The 21331-nt window shown below is 28.3% G+C and overlaps 3 protein-coding genes across 3 annotated transcripts; 2 read left to right on the forward strand and 1 right to left on the reverse strand.

Annotated features, from left to right (window-relative positions):
• Positions 1 to 5341: 5341 nt before the first annotated feature.
• On the forward strand, positions 5342 to 6229 carry LOC113388590. The gene is made up of 3 exons (XM_026625959.1): positions 5342 to 5357; positions 5798 to 6015; positions 6077 to 6229. The coding sequence occupies exons 1-3, from the start codon at positions 5342 to 5344 to the stop codon at positions 6227 to 6229; spliced, it is 387 nt and encodes a 128-aa protein (XP_026481744.1).
• Positions 6230 to 13544: 7315 nt separating this feature from the next.
• Positions 13545 to 14269, forward strand: LOC113388591 (COMM domain-containing protein 2-like). Its single transcript, XM_026625960.1, has 2 exons — positions 13545 to 13665; positions 13770 to 14269. The coding sequence occupies exons 1-2, from the start codon at positions 13545 to 13547 to the stop codon at positions 14267 to 14269; spliced, it is 621 nt and encodes a 206-aa protein (XP_026481745.1).
• Positions 14270 to 18368: 4099 nt separating this feature from the next.
• Positions 18369 to 21297, reverse strand: LOC113388593 (cyclin-dependent kinase 14-like). Its single transcript, XM_026625961.1, has 5 exons — positions 21241 to 21297; positions 19552 to 19605; positions 19194 to 19276; positions 18769 to 18938; positions 18369 to 18705 (listed from the first exon to the last, which is right to left on the reverse strand). The coding sequence occupies exons 1-5, from the start codon at positions 21295 to 21297 to the stop codon at positions 18638 to 18640; spliced, it is 432 nt and encodes a 143-aa protein (XP_026481746.1). The 3' UTR covers positions 18369 to 18637.
• Between the last annotated feature and the right edge of the window lie 34 nt (positions 21298 to 21331).

Consider the following 21331-nt stretch of genomic DNA (forward strand, 5'->3'; position numbering starts at 1 on the left):
AACAATTTTAAGTTATACTATAATACAAACGACCATAATTGCTAAAAAAATGATACAAATTAAATAAATTGCATTCAAATTTTTGCACTAAAAGTCCAAGAAACCATCCAGTAAATTGTAAAATGTAATGAAAATATGATGTGATGATAAATTCAACTTTAATATGTATCGTCTATAAATATTGTACAAGAACGTTTATTTCAAAAACAAATTTTCATTCTATTTCCAAGAACATAAAAAATACCTTTGATAATAAAATGGACAGTAATAGGCTATAAAAGATTTTAACAATGTTTTGTTTCAATATGTATATTAATAGCATTGATGACTCAATAAATTATTGTAATATTTAGTAATCTTGTATTCATAAATACAGTAAAAGGGGAATAACTTTGGCTGAGAATGCATCAGAATTTTTATCAAAAAAATATATCCCGTATTAGTGCGGTAGCTGATGATAATAATTTATATTGTTATTATCTGGTCCATGGTGGAAAAGCATCAGATTTAATTTACTACTTTACTCTGTCTTGTTTGTAAATTTACTTCTGGAGAATTCATTCATTCTGTGCTTTAGCTTTAATTTTTTGTATTTTGTCATTTAATTTAAGATGATCATTCTTACATTCTGTCCTTCCTTACATCCTTCTATTTCTACTACTAGGGCAGATTTTTTTCAAAATGAATGTTTCTTCTAAATTTTTTTCTTACCACCATGTAATTTCATTTTATCTTCTCTTCTCCATTTTACATATCTAATTGTTATTGCAGTGTTTTAAATATGTATTCAATCTAGTTTCCTTTTCGCAAAAAAGATATTTCTTGTCCATCATGTACTTTGCTCTGCGCCATATTTTAGTCTGAGTTTGTGCACAAAGCATTTTTTTCTAATATGGATCCGCTCTAGTTTCCTTTTCATAATCAATTTCAGTAAAAAATTTCTTTAGGGTCCACCTCTTTATAATCTATACTCCCAAATGCAGTATTTTATTAGTTCCTCATAAATGACACCGATTTCCAAATTAAGCGTCAAAAAGTCTTCTGGTGTAATTATAAAGACTTCTTTTCCTAATATGAATCCGCGCCAGTTTCCTTTTCATAATAAATTCAGTAGAGTCCCTTCTTATTTTACTCTTTTTAAATATTGTTTTATATATCCCTCAGTCTATCCAATTTATCTTCTCCAGCACCATATCTAAATAAAACTCTCCAAGAGGCTTTTTTTCAGCTTTCTTTAGAGTCCAAAAAAAGAAAAAAAACGTCTAATCCATGCTTCAAAAGTAGTATTTTATCAGTGACATCGATTTCCAAATTAGGCGTCAAAAAACCTGGTTTAATTATAGAGTACTGTTTTCCTTCCTCAGTAGTCCTTTTTTCCTTCTCTAGCACCTATAACTATAAAAAACTATCAAAGAGGCTTTTGCCGGCTTTCTTTATAGTCCATGTCTCTAATGCATGTTCCAATGTAGAATTTTATCAGTTTCTAATAAATGACATCGAAATAAAATCTTCCGGTTTAATTATAAGGCCTCTTTTCCGAAAATGGATCCGTGCCAGTGTCCTTTCATAATCAAATTCAGTAAAGCCCCTTTTTCTTTTACTCTCTTGTTTCATTTATTCCCCAGTGATCAATTTTATCTTCTCCATATCAAAAAAAACTCTCCAGGTAGATTTATCAGCTTTCTTTAGAGTCCATGTCTCTAATTCATGCTGCAATTGTAGTATTTTAAGAGTTGATCATAAATGAAATTTATTTCCAAATTAGGCGTCAAAAAAGTCTCTGGTTTAATCATAAAGACCTCTTCTCCTAATATGAATCCGTGCCAGTTTCCTTTTCATAATCAAATTCAGTAGAGACCCTTCATCTTTTACTCACTTTAAGGATTCCTATATCTAAAAAACTATCCAGGTAGCTTTTGTCAGCTTTTTTTAGAATCTATGTTTCTAATCCATGCTGCAAATGTAGTATTTCAATTAATTGATAAATTATTATCAATTTCCAAATTAGGCGTAAAAAAGTCTTCTGGGTTAATTATAAAGACCCCTTTTCCAAATATGAATCCGAGCCAGTTTCCTTTTCATATTCAAATCCAGTAGAGCCCTTTTTAATATCACTTTTTTTAATGTTATCTCATTTATTCTCCAGAAGTCCCTTTTATCTTCTTCTGCACCATATCTAAAAAAAACTCTCCAGGAGGCTTTTGTCAGCTTTCTTTAGAGTCCATGTCTCTAATTTATGCTCCAAATGTTGTATTTTATCAGTTCCTCATAAATGACATAGATTTCAAAATTAGGCGTCAAAAAAGTCTTCTGGTTTAATTATAAAGACCTCTTCTCCTAATATGAATCCGCGCCGGTTTCCTTTTCATAATCAAATTCAGTAGAGACCCTTTATCTTTTACTCACTTTAAGGATTCCTATATCTAAAAAACTATCCAGGTAGCTTTTGTCAGCTTTTTTTAGAATCTATGTTTCTAATCCATGCTGCAAATGTAGTATTTCAATTATTGATAAATTATTATCAATTTCCAAATTAGGCGTAAAAAGTCTTCTGGGTTAATTATAAAGACCCCTTTCCAAATATGAATCCGAGCCAGTTTCCTTTTCATATTCAAATCCAGTAGAGCCCTTTTTAATATCACTTTTTTAATTTATCTCATTTATTCTCCAGAAGTCCCTTTTATCTTCTTCTGCACCATATCTAAAAAAAACTCTCCAGGAGGCTTTTGTCAGCTTTCTTTAGAGTCCATGTCTCTAATTTATGCTCCAAATGTTGTATTTTATCAGTTCCTCATAAATGACATAGATTTCAAAATTAGGCGTCAAAAAAGTCTTCTGGTTTAATTATAAAGACCTCTTCTCCTAATATGAATCCGCGCCGGTTTCCTTTTCATAATCAAATTCAGTAGAGACCCTTTATCTTTTACTCACTTTAAGAATTCCTATATCTAAAAAACTCTTCAGGAGGCTTTTGTCAGCTTTTTTTAGAGTCTATGTCTCTAATCCATGCTGCAAATGTAGTATTTCAATTAATTGATAAATTATTATCCATTTCCAAATTAGGCGTAAAAAAGTCTTCTGGGTTAATTATAAAGACCCCTTTTTCAAATATGAATCCGTGCCAGTTTCCTTTTTATATTCAAATCCAGTAGAGCCCTTTTTAATATCACTTTTTTTTAATGTTGTCTCATTTATTCTCCAGAAGTCCCTTTTATCTTCTTCTGCACCATATCTAAAAAAAACCCTCCAGGAGGCTTTTGTCAGCTTTCTTTAGAGTCCTTATCTCTAATCCATGCTCGAATTGTATTATTTAAGCAATTCCTCATAAACGACGTCGATTTTCAAATTGGGCGTCAAAAAAGTCTTCCTGGTTAAATTATAATTGAGTTGGTCTTAATTAGAACATTCTTTTTAAGGAAACCGTTTGTAAATAGGACATGAGATTGTTGATATTGATTAAATAAAAATATATAATTTTTAGGATAACTCTTTATGTTCACCAGCCACCCGACTAATATTGTTTATATTTCGTCGCCAATAAAATTGATAACACTCTCATAGTCGTTAAAAATGGGATTTACAATTTCAAATCGAAATCTCAGTATAAAACCATCCAAAACACTGCCGGAAAACATCAGAAATCTCAGTAAACCGATACAGCCCAGTAGTGCGCTCATCGAAACAAAAAAACATCAGTAATATTTTTATACTTCTATAAAAAATGTTGAAATAATCATCGCTCTGTTCGCCGTCCTCCTGGTCTGCGATGCTGGTCCATTGTTCCTGGAAATCGCCTATGACGAAGAAGGAAAGCAATATGGCCTGCTGCCACTGGAGGATTACATAGGGAACCTGTGGAAGTATTTCAGCAGACCAGGCAGAAAGACAGTCGGTATCAGTGGACGCCAAACCTGGCGCCTTGGGAGGAACCAGGGTAAATATAATAGATACTTATAAAAAAATTAATGATTTTTAACTTGTCCTAGGGTAAGTTATAGTAATCGCAAAAAAATCGAAAATGAAAATTTTTATATATCTTTACGTTTAGAGGTTTCTGAATATTTTGGCATACCTTAGAAGAAATGGATGTATGTGTGTGTGCGTGTGTGTATGTGTGGTTGTGCAGATACAAATTTTCGTCGACGATTTCGGGAACACCGATCAACCGATTTGAATAATTTAAAAATCATTCGATTCGTATTGATAAGAAGACGTGCTGATTAGTTTTTGGTGAAGGCAGGTCTAACAGGTCTTAGTTCCGAAGATACGAAGCAAAAAGTGCCAAAAATGGTAACTCAGTTTTTAAAAAAACGGAGCGATTTTAATAATTCAAAAAACATTTTACTTGTATTGACAAGATGAAGAATTGATCAAATTTTCATGAAGCCAGGTCTAGCGGTTTCGGAAATCTAATAAAAAAAGTAAAAAAAATGCCATTTGGCGGTCAAAAATGATCTTAAACATATGCACGTCAAATTATCAGATATTTTATAGAGATTTTAACAATAAGTATAATTTTTTTACATTTCTAAGGGTTCCGTACCAATGTGTACGCGTTAGACGGCGACCCGGCGCTTACGCGCTTCGATATTTCGTTTTTACGCAGTTAAAGCAGTACGATTGCTTTGAAAAAAGTTCAGAATTTCCAAAATATTTCAAAATAAATTTTTCTTCAAAAAAAGTAAGTTTTTGTCAAAATTTATAGCTTCCAAAAATCTAATTTTTTCAGAGTAATTTTTTTTTCAAAAATGTTAATCTTTTTAAAAAAAATAATTTTTGGTACGGGAAATTCCAGTAATTTTCCTTAAGGCACGATGCCATGCGCCCCACTAGTTTGCATTTAGTTACGTGTATGTGACGTTTTTGTTATGTTAGTGTAATAAATGTGGATATATACTGTTGGGTACTAGAAATCCGGACAGCCATACGAAATAAAGTAAAGTAATACAGAAGTGTCATTTTCAATGAGTTCTACAGAACGCACCATTTGTGCTAAAGTGTAGTAAATTTAGTATGTTATTCTTGAAAGTGTCTATTGTGATAAAAAATATTACAATCGATGAGGTTTCTAACAAAATTTTGAGTTATAACGAATTTTATCAAACAATTCACAAAATTATGACAACAGACAAAAATTGAAAAATTTATGCAGGCCGCACCGTTTGCATTACAACTTTGCAATTTAAATATATAACACTTCAAAGTGTCTATTATAATCGCAAATACTAAAATCGATGTAGTTTCTAAAAAAAGTTTCAAATATTTTGACTTTTATTGAACTTTGCACTTGACGTCTATCACCATACTGATATAGCACTGCAATACTAGCTATGGTACCATTATGGTAGAAAATAGTGGTATATTCAAGAAGCTCTACAGGACGTACTTTTAGTACTACGATCTTGAAATCCTAATACAATGCACTTCAATATATCTATTATAATCACAAATACTAAAATCGATGGGTTTTCTAACAAAATTTTGAGTAATTGAGACTTTTACTGAACCTTGCATTTGACTAAATTGAATATACTGACATAGTACCATTAAGCTAGAAAATAGTGCTAAATTCAAGGAGCTCTACAAGACCTACTTTTAGTACTACATACTTGTAACTCTAATATAATACACTTCAATATGTCTGTTATGATGACAAATACTAAAATCGACGGGTTTTCTAACAAAATTTTGAGTAATCGAGACTTTCATTGAACATTGCACTTGCACCTCCGAGTCCTATCCTAACATACACGTGACGTTATTGTTACGTTATTTTTACATTCAAACATTTACTAAGTCCCTAAATCCTTTACCCAGGTGACTGCAGAAGCAGCAGGAACTCTATACAACAAAAATGGGCACAAATTGGACGGGAATGCCAACTGGGCTCGTACTTACAAACAACCAGGAGTCGGAACTGGACCAGTAACTGTCGGAGGAGGACTTCAATATTCTCGTGAGGGCAAAGGACATGTTGGCGTCAATGCTCAACATACCCGAGGATTTGGCACTGATGTAAGGAGACATTAAATATATATTTTTAGGGAAAATATTTAAATATATTTTCATTATCCAGGTTGGTGCAAATGCTGGTGTCAATTTATTTAGAGCCAACAATGGTCGTACAAGTTTGGACGCTGACGCCTTCGCCAGTAAACACTTTGGAGGCGCTTTTGGAACTGGAAGAACTAATTATGGAGGAGCAGTGAATTTTAGACACAGATTTTAGAAGGAACGAATTTTATTTCTATTTTTACTGTTATTTTTACTTATACTTATACTGCTATTTTTACTTTTACTTCTACTATTAACTAGTCGAGCAACAGCTTTAATATTTTATAAGTTTGTATTAGTATTTGTATACTTTTTGATTTAAAATTTTAACCGTTTTATTGTAATTGTAATTTAATAACTAAAATAAAATTTATTAGATGTATTTTATATATAAAATTTTGTTTGATTAATTATAATTTATACTTCTCTGTCAAATGTGGAGTAGATTCTACGACAGTGTTTTAAAATTGGGTATAACACAAAATTTCGTTAGAAAACCCATTAATTTTACTATTTGGTGTTATAATAGATATTTTAAAGTATATCATATTAGAATTATAAATATGTAGTACTAAAAGTACGTCCTTTAGAGCTCCTTGAATTAAGCACTATTTTCTAGCATAATAGTCAGTATGTGACTAAATTGATTTTAGTGAAGTGCAAGGTTTTGTAAAATCGTCGATATCTCGAAATTTTGTTAGCAAACCCATCGATTTTACTATTTGTCTCTATAATAGACATCTTGAAGTATATCATATTAGAATTATAAGATTGTAGTTCTAAAAGTACGTCCTGTAGAGCTCCTTGAATATATCGCCATCATGATATTAGTATCCTGGTATATTGGTAACCGTTTAGTGCAGAGTTAGATAAAAGCCATTATAATTCAAAATTTTGTTAAAAACCTATTAATTTTAGAATTTGTCATCAAAATAGATATATTGAAGTATATCATATTAGAATTATAAGATTGTAGTCCTAAAAGGACGTCCTGTAAAGTTCCTTGAATATACCACTACTTTCTTGCATAATGGTACTATATTAGTATACTAATATAGTACCATTATGCAAGAAAGTAGTGGTATATTCAAGGAACTTTACAGGACGTCCTTTTAGGACTACAATGACAATGATTGACTAAAATCAATATATTGACTTATAAGTCAATATATTGATTTTAGTCAAGTGCAAGGTTTCGTAAAATCGTCGATATCTCGAAATTTTGTTAGCAAACCCATCGATTTTAATATCTGTTATTTTAATAGATATATTGAAGTATATCATATTAGAATTATAAGACTGTAGTACTAAAAGTACGCTATGTAGAGCTCCTTGAATTAAGCACTATTTTCTAGCATAATGGTACTTATATCAGTATGCGAGTAAATTGATTTTAGTCAAGTGCAAGTTCAATGAAAGTCTCAATTACTCAAAACTTTATTAGAAAACTCATCGATTTTAGTATTTATCATTATAATTGACATATTGAAGTATATCATATTCGATTTTCAAGGTCGTAATACAAACGGTACGACCTGTAAAACTCCTTGAATACCCCTCTATTTTCTTGCATAATGATATATCATTCTATGAGTAAATTAATTTTAGTCAAGTGCCAAGGTTCAATGAAAGTCTCAATTACTCAAAATTTTGTGAGATGACCTATCGATTTTAGTATTTGTCATTATAATAGACATATTGAAGTATATCATATTAGAATTATAAGTATGTAGTACTAAAAGTACGTCCTGTAGAGCTCCTTAAATATACCATTTATCGTCATCATCATATTAGTATCCTGGTATATTGGTAGATGTTTAGTGCAGAGTTAGATAAAAGCCACTATAATTCAAAACTTTGTTAAAAACCCCATCGATTTTAGTATTTGTTATTATAATAGACATATTGGAGTATATCATATTATAATTATAAAACTATAGTACTAAAAGTACGTCCTGTAGAGCTCCTTGAATATACCACTACTTTCTCACATAATGGTATTATATCAGTAAGCGAGTAAATTGATTTTGGTTAAGTGCAAGGTTCAATGAGAGTCTCAATTATTCAAAACATTGTCAGAAAACCCATCAATTTTAGTATTTATTATTATAATAGACACATTGAGGTATCACATACTTAAATTACAATATTGAAGTACAAACAGTACGTCCTGCAGAGCTCTTTGAATTTACCACTAATTTCCAACATCATAGGACTCTATCTGATCACTTTATTAGGCGTCCAGTGCAAAGTTTAATAAAAGTCTTTACAACTCAAAATTTTGTTAGAAAACCCTTTAATTTTAGTGTTTGTTGTCAAAATAGATATATTGAAATATATCATATTCGAATTACAAGGTCGTGATACAAACAATACGTCCTGCAGAGCTCCTTGAGTATACCATTTATCACCATCATCATGCTAGGATGCTAGGATATAGATCGACAGGAGAGCGTAGATAAAAGCCTCTATAATATAAAATTTTGTTAGAAAACCTATCAATTTTAGTATTTGTTGTTATAATAGACACATTGAAATATAACATTTTTAAAATACAAAGTTGTAGTACAAACGGTGCGTTCAACAGAATTTTTTAAAAATGTACTTTCCTGCCTTCACACATACTTTTGTAGTAAGCAAGTTAACTTTGATAAAATTATTTATACCTAAAAATTTTGTTAGAAACTACATCGATTTTGGTATTTGTAGCAGTAATAGACATATTGAAGTATATCATATTAAAACTTCAAGGTGGTAAAGCAAACGGTACGTCCTGCAGAGCTTCTTGAATTTACTACTAATTTCCAGCTACAATACTGTATCAGTGTATTGATAAACGTTAATAAAAGCCTTTATAACTCAAAATTTTGTTAGAAAACCCATCAATTTTAGTATTTATTGTGCTAACACACTCTTCGAGGTATCATATTCTCAAATTACAAGCTTTTAATACAAACGGTCCGTTTTACAGATTTTTTTAAAAATGTACTTTCCTGCTAATACTTTTCTCGAATTTCATCAAGGTACGGGAAGTTCTAGCAATTTGCCTTAAGGCACGATGCCATACATCAGCAATTAAAATTAATTTCAGAACAAATCATTCATCAGACAATTGTCTATTAAAACAAAACATGACACGCGTCATCAAAAAATGTCATCTAAATTTATTGTAAAAAAATAATTAAATTGTGAAAAAATAGAATAGATTTAAATTCTGAAAAAAGTAATGTAAATAATCGTCGTGAAGATGTTGAAGAAGCACGAAATAATGGCGATGACCGGGATCGAGGACGCCCTGGACAAGATGTGCCAGGCGAGGGCGGTCAGGTTCAGGTTAGGAGACTTCGAGGCCACGTTCGCCTACGCCCCGTCGATGATAGGTGAGAGAAAATAATAACAGCAACTGTAATCAGTAGGTACCTACTGTAGGAAACACCAAAGAACGCTCCGATAGATTCCGATTAGATAAAGATGAAAATCCCTCGTCCAACTAATCTTAGATTATTATTAAGAGACAAACGAATTTACAATGCCCTGTATACATTCATTAGAAACAATAACATAAGTATTTAAAATATAAAGTAAGTGTAATCAGTAGATACCTATGAAACACCAAAGAGCGTTCCGATAGATTCCGATTAGATAAAGATAAAAATTTCTCGTCCAACTAATCAACAAATTTACAATGCCCTGTATACATTCATTAGAAACAATAACATAAGTATTTGAAATATAAAAGTAACTGTAATCAGTAGATACCTAAGAAACACCAAAGAACGTTCCGATAGATTCCTATTAGATAAAGATAAAAATCCCTCACACAACTAATCTTAGATTATTATTAAGAGACAAACAAATTTACAATGCCCTGTATACATTCATTAGAAACAATAGCATGAGTATTTAAAATATAAAGTAACTGTAATCAGTAGGTACCTAAGAAACACCAAAGAACGTTCCGATAGATTCCGATTAGATAAAGATGAAAATCCCTGTTGCAACTATCTTATATTACTATTAAGAGACAAACAAATTTACAATGCCCTGTAGAAATAGAAACAATAACATAAGTATTTAAAATATAAGGTTGTCAAATATCTCCCTTCCGCCTTTTTGTATTATAAACCAAGAGCAAAAAAGCGGAAGGGAGATATTTGACAACATAATATAAAGTAACTGTAATCAGTAGATACCTAAGAAACACCAAAGAACGTTCCGATAGATTCCGATTAGATAAAGATGAAAATTCGTGTTCCAACTAATTTTAAATTATTAAAGAAAAACACAATACCATCAAAATTTAAAATATATTTTATAAAGTACGTGTCAATGTTAGAAATTTCGGAGGCGTCCATTAATCACGTGATCGATTTTTTAAGGATTTTTGCCCCCCCCTCCCGCTTAGTGATACGTTGTGATATTTGAAATTATCTCCCTTCCACGCTAAGCATTCTCATATTTACGAAAAAATCGTTACTTTTTTTTATTTTTTTTCGAAAATCTAGGTAAAAAATAAATACACCTGATATCTTACTAAACCTCTCCCTTTTTTGTCAACCCCCCTTCCCCTAAAATAAGACTCCCCCCTTTTGTCAACTCCCCCCTCTTCCTTAAATACCGCAGAACACTATTCCTATTTTTTATAAATAAACCACTTTTCACAGGCCTATAATATTTTAAGATGTTCGATTTGACCATGAACTCTTCCTTAAATACCGCAGAAAACTCCTCCTATTTTTTATAAATAAACCACTTTTCATAGGCTTATAATATTTTAAGATGTTCAATTTGACCATGAACTCTATAATTGCATAAAATTTATTTAACTACAAAGAAACAAGCTGGTTGATTTTTAAGAAAAACTAGTCAGCACTATTTACAAATGATGAATGAATTTTCAAAATCGGTCCAGAATTTGTAGACAAAAGGTTTTGCTTTTAAATTTTTAAAATCGGTACAGCCGTTTTTGAGAAAACGTCGACAAAAGGTCAAAAATTTACTCTACACATTATAGCTTTTCCCACTTTGATCTCAAACGATTGAGAATCACTTGAAATGAGGAGAAAACATAAAAGTAACAAGTCGGATTGTCTGGAGAAAACATAAACTTCTCTTTCGAGAAGCTAAAAAATAGCTATAATAATAATAATCATAATTAGTACCAAATGTCCTACGATTATATTAGAATATGAGGACTGCAAATAAAATGAAAAGATAAGGTCAAAAAAATCATATGGAAAAGATTAATCGATGAAATTTGTTTAAACAAAATCATAAAGTCTAAATATATGTATTAACAAAAGGCTATTAAGTTATTAAGGCGTATTAAAAAACTACACTATTAAAAACTATTACCAATTATTATACAATTTACCAATAGACATCACAGTAGTAGTATAAGTTCTATATATTTACCCCATATATTATTTATATTAGTGGTTTAATATTTGTTACTACAGATTAACTAAAAATTTTCTTCCTTAACTTATAAATTATTAGTAATTTCTTTCTCCTATTACAGCTTCGGCAATATTTGGATTCCTAGTGGCCGTTTGTCTGTTTCCAAAAACAAGAAGAGAAGTGGAATGATAAAAAAAGCTCCATTACATAAACTTATATTGTTTAATATGATTTTATATGAAAACTTATGCAAGATGTCCGAACATATGATTTTGTTAATAAAAAAATTGCAATATGATAAATATTCTGGTGTTTTATATATCTGTGTTGAAGAATAAAGAATTGATACAATTTGAGATTTGAAAGGTGTAGTAGAAAAACTATATTGATATAAGAGAAATATTTAAGTAAATGTTTTGAATTTAAGCTTTACCTCATCAATAGTATTTCAGTATCATTTTTATACGTAATAGTACTATTATCTTAATTTTTGTGTAAATAAGAAACTGAAAAGAGTTACATACACAAACCTTTAAAATAAGAACGTTTTTCTAAGTTTCAATAGGATTATATAGTTTTAATAGAGAATTCATTCAATGGCATTTGTTATTAATAGTTTTTCATTAACTTATAGCAAATTAATATTGTTCGAGAGTTTTAATTAATAGTAATATTTATATTACCAGTTTCTGATAGTTTTCAGAAGCAAAAATGTTAGTTGATAACAAATATAGTAGACCCATATGATTAATATGATAAATATCATCAATACAATAACATAAAGTTTTATTTATAGTATTAATAAAAGTTATATAAATATTTTTAACCTTAAAAGTAGACATTGAAAGCTTCGTTCAAACACATAACCTTATCCTTGTTAGAGTCCTTTCATAGACGAATTACTCAATTTGATATCTAATTATAATAGACTGGAGAATCTATACTTAATAGCAAAATGTCCCAGGGCTCCAAAATTACCTAAAAGAGATGGGATAATTTAGGATCAATCTTTAATTTGCAACAATACTTGTACTGATAATTAAAATAATAAAAATTAACAGTAGTTTAATAAGATAATAATATATTTAAAGACTTGAAAAAACATGTCATATATAACCAATAGCAAAGATAATTATATATTTAAAGTAAATCAAGATGTATCCTCACCATTTTTCTATTTTTGCAACATCCTTTGGCATCATACGAAACACTTCACTATTTTCACTAATATAAGAACAAGCAGTTGTGGATTACTTTAAATATAAATAAATTTAGATTGCGCGTTATTTAAAATTTAACACAACACCAAACAGAATCACTATATATATTTTATTAACTTAAAAATATGAATTCCAACAGTATCCTTTTATTCTTACCGAACATTCATGACGGACCAGAAAAAATGGTGGGTCTGAAAATTAATACAAGAATAAAATAATTTAAAATACTGCCTAGTACTTATTAGTATAATAATAATAATACTGAATTATATTATATGTATAAATATAACTATATAAATAAACTAATAACGTTGGTTTTAATAAAAATAACACATGTTATCAAAGTGTTTTGAATTTACCGGCATTTTGCAGAACTGTCAAAATTGTTGTTCGCAAGCAAAAGTTTCTGTTTCGAATAAAATAAAATAATATTAACTAAATATTTAATAAATATAACATCAAATATATTTAAAAGTATTTTGCAATTAATTTTATTAGTAAGGAGATAAAATTTTTATTATTTATATATAGTATTTAATACATGTTAAATCATAAACATATTATTTAAAGTTTGTTTGAATTTACCGCGCATTTTACACAACTTCAAGATTGACAGTTGAAAGTAAATGTTTTGACAGTTGAGGTTAACAATTCAACTTTAATATAATTAATTAATATAGTTTCTAAATATTCGATAAATTAATGTGCAAATATATTTAAAAAATGTAATAAATAATTATAAATGTAGTTTTAAACGTTAATGAAAAGTATTGAAATTATTTTAAACCATTTAATGCATGTGGGAACAAAATTAAGACTATGTCTTAAAATAATTAAATATAAACAAAATACTTTAGAAACACATTAATTATGGCTTTTTCTTTAACTAATGATTGTAAACAAAGTCTTATGACAATAACTCAACTACCTCAACAAAATCTTGAAAAATTATGTACGCAGCTTTCAGATTATTTAAACAATGAAATGTCTGGTAATAAAGACATACTTTACAAATATATACATATATATATATATATACATATATATATATATATACCGAAATAATTACATTATGTGTATGTTATTTCTTTGCAGAAAATTTCACTCACCCCCAAGACCTCGCCACGACTGCTACGATCTTACACTTCTTCCTAGAATGCACAAAACAAAAATTAAACAGCGATGAATTCAAAGAATGCATTACCACTCTAGGATTCGATGAACCCAAATCAAACACTCTCAAAAAACTCTATGACAACTCCGCAGAGTCTTTAAAACAAGTATTCATCCTCAGAAGACCAAATTTAAACTACTATGTAGATTTATTTTGGAGATTCGAGGTCCAAGTGGCTTCGAGGTATTTGAAACAACAATGCATGCCTGTGATTACTTTGACTTTACAAATATCGAAGGGTGAGAGTTTGAGGTTGAAAAATGAGCCCAAAAATGATGAGGAACAGAGTTTGTTCAAGAAGAAGGAAATATTGATGCAAACCGATGTTAATAATTTGTGTAAAATGATTCAGGTTTTAGAAAAGGCTCTGCAAGAAGGTAAAAGTCAACGAGTGCATAATATTACACATGCTTTGGGATAAAAATAATTATTAATTATTATAACAAATATTTCGAAATAATATGTAACATGAATAATTTATCAGGAATTTTGTATAAAAATGAAGTATAATAATAATAAATATAAATTTGATTGATTTACTTCGTTGATTTACTATCACTATCATATTTTATCTTTCTTTCTAGAAGGTAAAAATATATAAACAAAGTTTTAGTATTATAAAGACATTTATTCTCATTTGTTCCTAATCATTAGAATTTTCTTACATACAATATATTTATTTATATTTATATTTATAATTGCATATATAGATATATTTCTATATATATTTATGTATATAGAGTCATCATCTATCATCATCATCATCAATAATTAGAAATTAGAATCATAATTATTATCATATAGAAACTTATAAACTAAAATTATCTATTTACAATAATAAACAACATCATCGTCAATCGTCTGTCTGGTCATAATAATAGACACATGAATTGAAAATTATATATATATATATATATATATATATATATATATATATATATATATATATATATATATAATTTTTAATACATGTTTTAAAATAAAATTCAACTAATTAATTAGTTGTGCTCGTCAAAATTGCCAAAAAGCAGCATTAAGCCAAAAGCTTTCAATACAATAATCAAATCACATATAGAATCGTCTTCTAAAAATCGTCGTCTTTTCAAGAATCTAGTTTTATAAAGTTTGAAGTGAAACTTCTTTGGGCAAGTTAAGGGGCAGACATAAGAATATGATATTTATTTAGCCATTTATAATAAAATTACAATATTGATATGAAAAAAATAAAAAAGACTAAACAATATAATACTTGTAATATAAAAAATGTAAAAAATATTTTAAAAATTCTGTTGAATTGTAATGAAAATGATAGAAAATTAGATTTAGTGTTAACGACTATGCATCACTAGTTACAAAAGTCTAAACTGTAACTCTTTGCTAGAATTAAACTTAATGAAGTATGAAGATTATTTCAAAAAATTAATCAAAGTTTCATGTTTATAAAACTATTTTCGGAATTACAATAAATGCAAAGATAGTTCTAAAGAAGTTTCACTTCAAACCCAAATCGTGCAAAGAAATTAATCTTAAACATCTTTAGTTTTCATAGTTATACTAATTTTTTAATTCAAATTTTGCCGTAAAAGCTAAAAATGGACGCAAATACAGGAGGGTAAAAGTGTGCATTATACATTGATATATAAATTTCAATACATATAAACATATGTAGATATATGTATATATGTATGTAGAAATAATTATATATGTATGTTTGAAAATATACATATATATATATAGTTTCATATAGGCAGTGCTGTGCATGAAGAATATTTATATTGCATACCCAGATATTCTTTAAAAATTATTTAAAATATTTATAAAGAAGTACAATATAATATAAATATTTATAATTAGCATTAAAAACTATATTTTTTAGATATAATTATAAATATTAACTATTATTCATTAGAATGATTAATTTTAGGTGAAAGTTTTTAACTAATGTCTTCACTGAGATTCTCATTTTTTTCAAAAATAAATACCTGTATAGATTTATTAATATTGAAACCAATTTTCAATTAAATTAATATAATATTTAGAATAATCAATATTATTATATTAATATTTTATTAGATAAGTTAGGCATGACCTAAGTATGCAATATAATTTTAATAATATACATACACATATTTCAATTTATTTATATATATATATATATATATATATATATATATATATAAATATATAATTTATTACATGTGTATGTATATATTACGAAATAACTAATATGCAGTTGACACAGATATAATTACATGCAACATCAATGGTGTTCCTTCGCCAGAGTTTTTAGGTAAAATCTAAAAAAGAAGACTTTTCCAGACAACAAAATCCAATTTCATCGTCTGAAAAAACCTTTTATTCACTTGTATTCGTCTAGAAATCAATAACTTTATGTATAATTTTTTTTAGAAAAGTTAAAATATTTATTGGATGAGGGTAATTATATCACAGGATTTTACTAGAGTTTTTAGTATTTATATACAAATGCATAAACACACATTGAAAAAAAAAAGATGATATACAGAAATAAATTGTTATTTGAATGTGTGTTTATGAATTTGTTTAAATACTTATTGGTGTGTTGAACGAATGTGTGCATGCAGATTTTGACACTATTTTTCACTTAATTTTAATAATTGTATCTAAAAAGTGCACCATCTACCTACAACTAGAGTTGTCTATTGTGTTTCGACTAATTTTATATGAACTGAAAACGTTCTATAAAATTTTAAAAGAAATTTGATTGAAATCGTCTACTATTTTTCTATCTACTTTTGTTTTATCCATATACAAATATATATATATATTATATATATATATATATATATATTTATAATGAATTTGCTAAAATATCATTCTATCAGCTTTTCAAAACATTCCGCCAACAAATATAAAAAACCGAAATGTCTTACGTTTTTAAAAAATTATATACAATTGAAAATGCTATTTATATTATTAAAATAATTCGAAGAAACCTAGTTCGATATAAAAAAGTATTAAAACCAAGCAAAGTAAAATATATAATATATACACTTTATAGATATATAATATGATTGTTAAATTTCTTAGCTAAAGCCCCTTTTTTTCTTAAAAATTCTTTATTTATATATGTATATATATTTTTTTTAATGTTTTTATTCAATGTTTCAGTGATATGAGAACTATTGATAAACTAATAAAAAATTAATTATACATTGATACACTTACTTAATTATTATAAATCTGAGACATTAAAGTAAGCAGTGAAATCTTATACAGATTTTTTCCATTCACCAAACGTCCAATAAAGTAAAGAAATTGAAATAAATAAGATTTTTAAGAAAAATGGAGGCTTACAGTTAAGAAATTTAACAATCACAATTAGTAATATATTTATAAATTAAAATGTATAAAAATCATGCACATGTATACAAAGTAAATTGACTCAAATCATCTATCAAAATATTATTGATGCAAATAATAACATTAATGTTATAATAAACATATAACAAATATAATAATTACAAATATTTGTCAACTGTTATAATTTAAAAAAAAATGTCTTTACTATATTATAAATATAAAATGTATTTGAATTTAATAAAAAAAAAAGTAAACCAGTACTAAAATATATGGGAAGATTTTAGGGCAATATAATCATTTAACTCGACAGTTGAAATAAATGCACACGAGTATAATTGAAATTATATTTTTGAAAGAATATGATTGGCATTATTATTTATAGCGATATGATTTGAGTCAATATTTTTGTTGATGTATAAAAATGTAAAAGAATGACAAGAAAGTATATTGGCTCGATAAAACTAATGTGTATATATATATATATATATATATATTATACACATAATTTTTTAATAAAAAAAAAACTTTTAATAAACCTGCAAAACTTTTGAGTCTGAGTTTGACTCATCTTCAGTGGATACAAATAATTAGAAAATAAAAACTAAGAAACCTTTCATTTTATATTTTATTTTATTACTCTGTGTTTATATGTAAAGTGTTTCTTTTACATTTATTTATTTATACATTTAGCACTTGTTCAATTGCTATAATAATAAATTTAACAATTGCTAAGTATTATCATTTTGATTAATATATGAAATATGAGCCCAAATTCAGTCTCAAAACATTTGCAGTTTTAATAAAGTCAAAACTTTTCTTCACTAAAAAATTGTATTACTGGATACATGCTTGAAAATATTTTATTATATATATATATATATATATATATATATATATATATATATCCCAAGGCATAATATTGCACATAAAAGGTAAAAAGCATAATATAAAATACTTCAATAAAAAAAGTCCTTTACTTTTTTCACTAACGTACCGCCCGACATAAATTCTACTGCAACATACATATATGCATATGTAATTCTCTATAATTTCTACATTTACTCTAAATTCTATTCATAATGTATTTTATTTTAATAAATGTTCTCTAGGCCCGACTCAGAAACTCAATTAGTCATCTCGTTCGTTATCTTTGCAGCATTTGTTTCTCTTCTTTTTATAAAATAACAACAAACAAATAAATTTACGCTTATCACATCACTCGTTCACAATACATTCGTATACTTATATATATGGATGTACATATACTTTGGTCGATAATGGACACACTTTTAGAGAAATATCACTTCTGGCTTTAAAGAGGAAAGCCACCAAAAGTCTTCCGCTGTATATGTAAATAAATATATATTTTTTGGCATCTTGTCTGTTAATCATAGTTTCGTTATGAAATCTCATAAGTTTATACTAAACTTATTTTCAAGTTGTTGTCTCACTTGATCCCGGCTTGTCTGTGTTCGGGGTAAAGGAATACGCCTTCTACACTGAATATTGAAGCCTCTGAAAAATATACATTATTATAAGATGCCTCAATAAAATTTAGTTATTTATTATATTTCTTACCGTCAGGCAGTTCGTGTAGTTTGGGGGGCAACGAGCTGAAATATCTGTGTTTCAGGCACTCGTCAGCCCCTATCCTGTCATCCGGATTCAATTGCAACAAACTCTCGGCCACTGATTCACCATCAGGAGAATCGTGCAGTCGAGGAAAACTTAAACCTAACCTACGAGACCTGAAAGAGTAATAAAATATAAAATGATACAAGATATATTTAAAAAAAAAAGATTTATAATATAGGTAAGTACAGTTGAATGACATAAATTGCAGCATTGTGGTTTTCATTTTTTGAATATTAAAAATAAATTTAAGCTCAAAGCTCGTATCTTGTATTTTACTCGTATGTCGAAGCAACAAACTGCTCCTTTAGGAAGTCGTATGTCGGATCACTCGTAAGTCGGGGTGCGATTATATTATATTTAATACTTACTTATAATAATAAAATTTTCGAGGCTTGTACGAAGGCAATCGTGATACGCCAGGCCACGTCTGTTCTGTTGGAGTACCTAAAATCTAAATAAAGAAAAATATTTTTAGTTTAATAATATATAAATATCATATTTAAGATACTGAGTTAAAAACTTCCTTCTTTCTTCAAGAAATTAAATAGATTACTTTTTGAATGAAAAAGGAGGCTTTTAATTCATAAATTTAAAAATCATAATTAAAAAATAAGATGAAAGTTAATTAATATATAAATGAAGTCAAATAATAGCTATCTAGAAATACTTAAACAATTTATGTTAATACATACAAACAAGTTTTTATTTTTATTCATTTATATGTACTTTAAATATCGTAAGAAGTTGATCTGATGAGCAAACTTGGAAAAAGGGACTGTACTGACGAGCAAACGTAAAAAAAACGAGCAAAATAAAAAGATTCTGATGGCAAGCAATCTCAGAAAAAAGTCTCTACTGAAGAGCATTCTCAGAAATATGGACTCTACTGACAAGCAAACTTGGAAAAGGGACTATACCGACGAGCAAGGTTATAAAAAGGAACTCCAACTACGACCAAATCTAGAAATATGGTATCTACCGACGAGAAAACATAGAAAAATATTTTTACTGTCGAGCAATCTTAAAAAAACAGTGACTATAATCACGCAAACTTAGAAATAAGGACTCTACTAACGAACATAGCCCATATAGCAGTGTGTTCGACTCACACGACAGGGATCTTTGGATCGAATCCTGTCATTGATTTATCATTGACTTAGAATTTATGAAAAAAATATGTAGTTAATTTGAAATTAAATAAAATTGTATTTTTAAGTAGAATTTGAATGAAAATTAAGAAAAATAGGAATTACAGAATTCGAGTAGCTGAATTGTATTTAGAAGTAAGAAGAAAAAATAATAGAACTCGCGGAAATTAAAAAAAAAGAAAAATGAAGAAACAAATGGAATGAAGATAGAAGTTGAATAGAATTAGAAATTTGAAATGAAGAGCAAAAATTGAAGAAAAAAATAATTAAAGAAATTGAAGAAGAAAAAATTAAGAAGATTTTAGAATAGGATATATATAGAGTGAATATGAATGTAATAAATAAAAATGCTGTAGGTGGCTAAATGAGTAAATGCTCAGAATAAGTGAGGCCAAATAAAAATTGAGAAAAAAAAAGAGAACCAACTAAGAAATAGGAACTTGAGCCAATTTCGAAAAAAGAACTCTACTCACACGAGCAAACTTAAAAATAAGAACCATACGAACGAGCAAACTAATAAACTAACTCTACTGATGAGCAAATTTGGAAAAAGGGCTCTACTGACGAACAAACTACAAAAGAGGGACTCTACTGACAAGCAAACTTAGAAAAAGAGACTCTGATGACGATACAACTTAGATAAAGAGATTCTAATGGCAAGCAATGTTAGAAAAAAAAAGTCTCTACTCTAAATGGGGACTCTAATGACGAGCAAACTCAGATGTAAGGACTCTACTAACGAACAAACTAAGAAATAGAAACTTTACTGATGAGCAACTTGGCAAGGAGACTCTACCCATACTTAAAAATAAAAAGTATACTAACAAATGGATTATATAACTCAACTGATGAGCAAATTTGAAAGATAGACTCTACTGACGAGCAAACTTAGAAAAGGGGACTCTACTGACGAACAAACTTTGGAAAAGAAACTCTAATGACGAGCAAACTTAGATGTGAGGACTCTATTGACGAGCAGATTTAGAAAAAAATCAAAATTTGTAAACAAGGAGTCTCCTCTCGAGCAAACTTTGAAGCGAGACTCTACTGACGTGCAAACTTGGATATATGGACTCTACTGACAAGTAATCTTCCTATTCCTTCAAGAAATAAATAAATTACTTTTTGGATTAAATTGAAGGCTTTCAATTCATAAAATAAAAATCACACTTAAACATATACATAAAAATACATACGTAGAAGTTTTAATTACTATTTTACACTTACTTTAAATATTTAATGAGTTGATCTTGAGTGTCACGAACACCTGGAAAGTAGGCAGTCCCGTCACCATTTCAACATAAATGCAACCTACGCCCCACATGTCTAAGGAGCACCCGTACTCTGTACTGCCAATA

This window comes from Ctenocephalides felis, unplaced genomic scaffold (genome assembly GCF_003426905.1).
Source record: "Ctenocephalides felis isolate EL2017-DRISC unplaced genomic scaffold, ASM342690v1 CF-g0.4_SCAFFOLD_03572, whole genome shotgun sequence".
In the NCBI taxonomy this organism is placed as follows: Eukaryota; Metazoa; Arthropoda; class Insecta; order Siphonaptera; family Pulicidae; genus Ctenocephalides; species Ctenocephalides felis.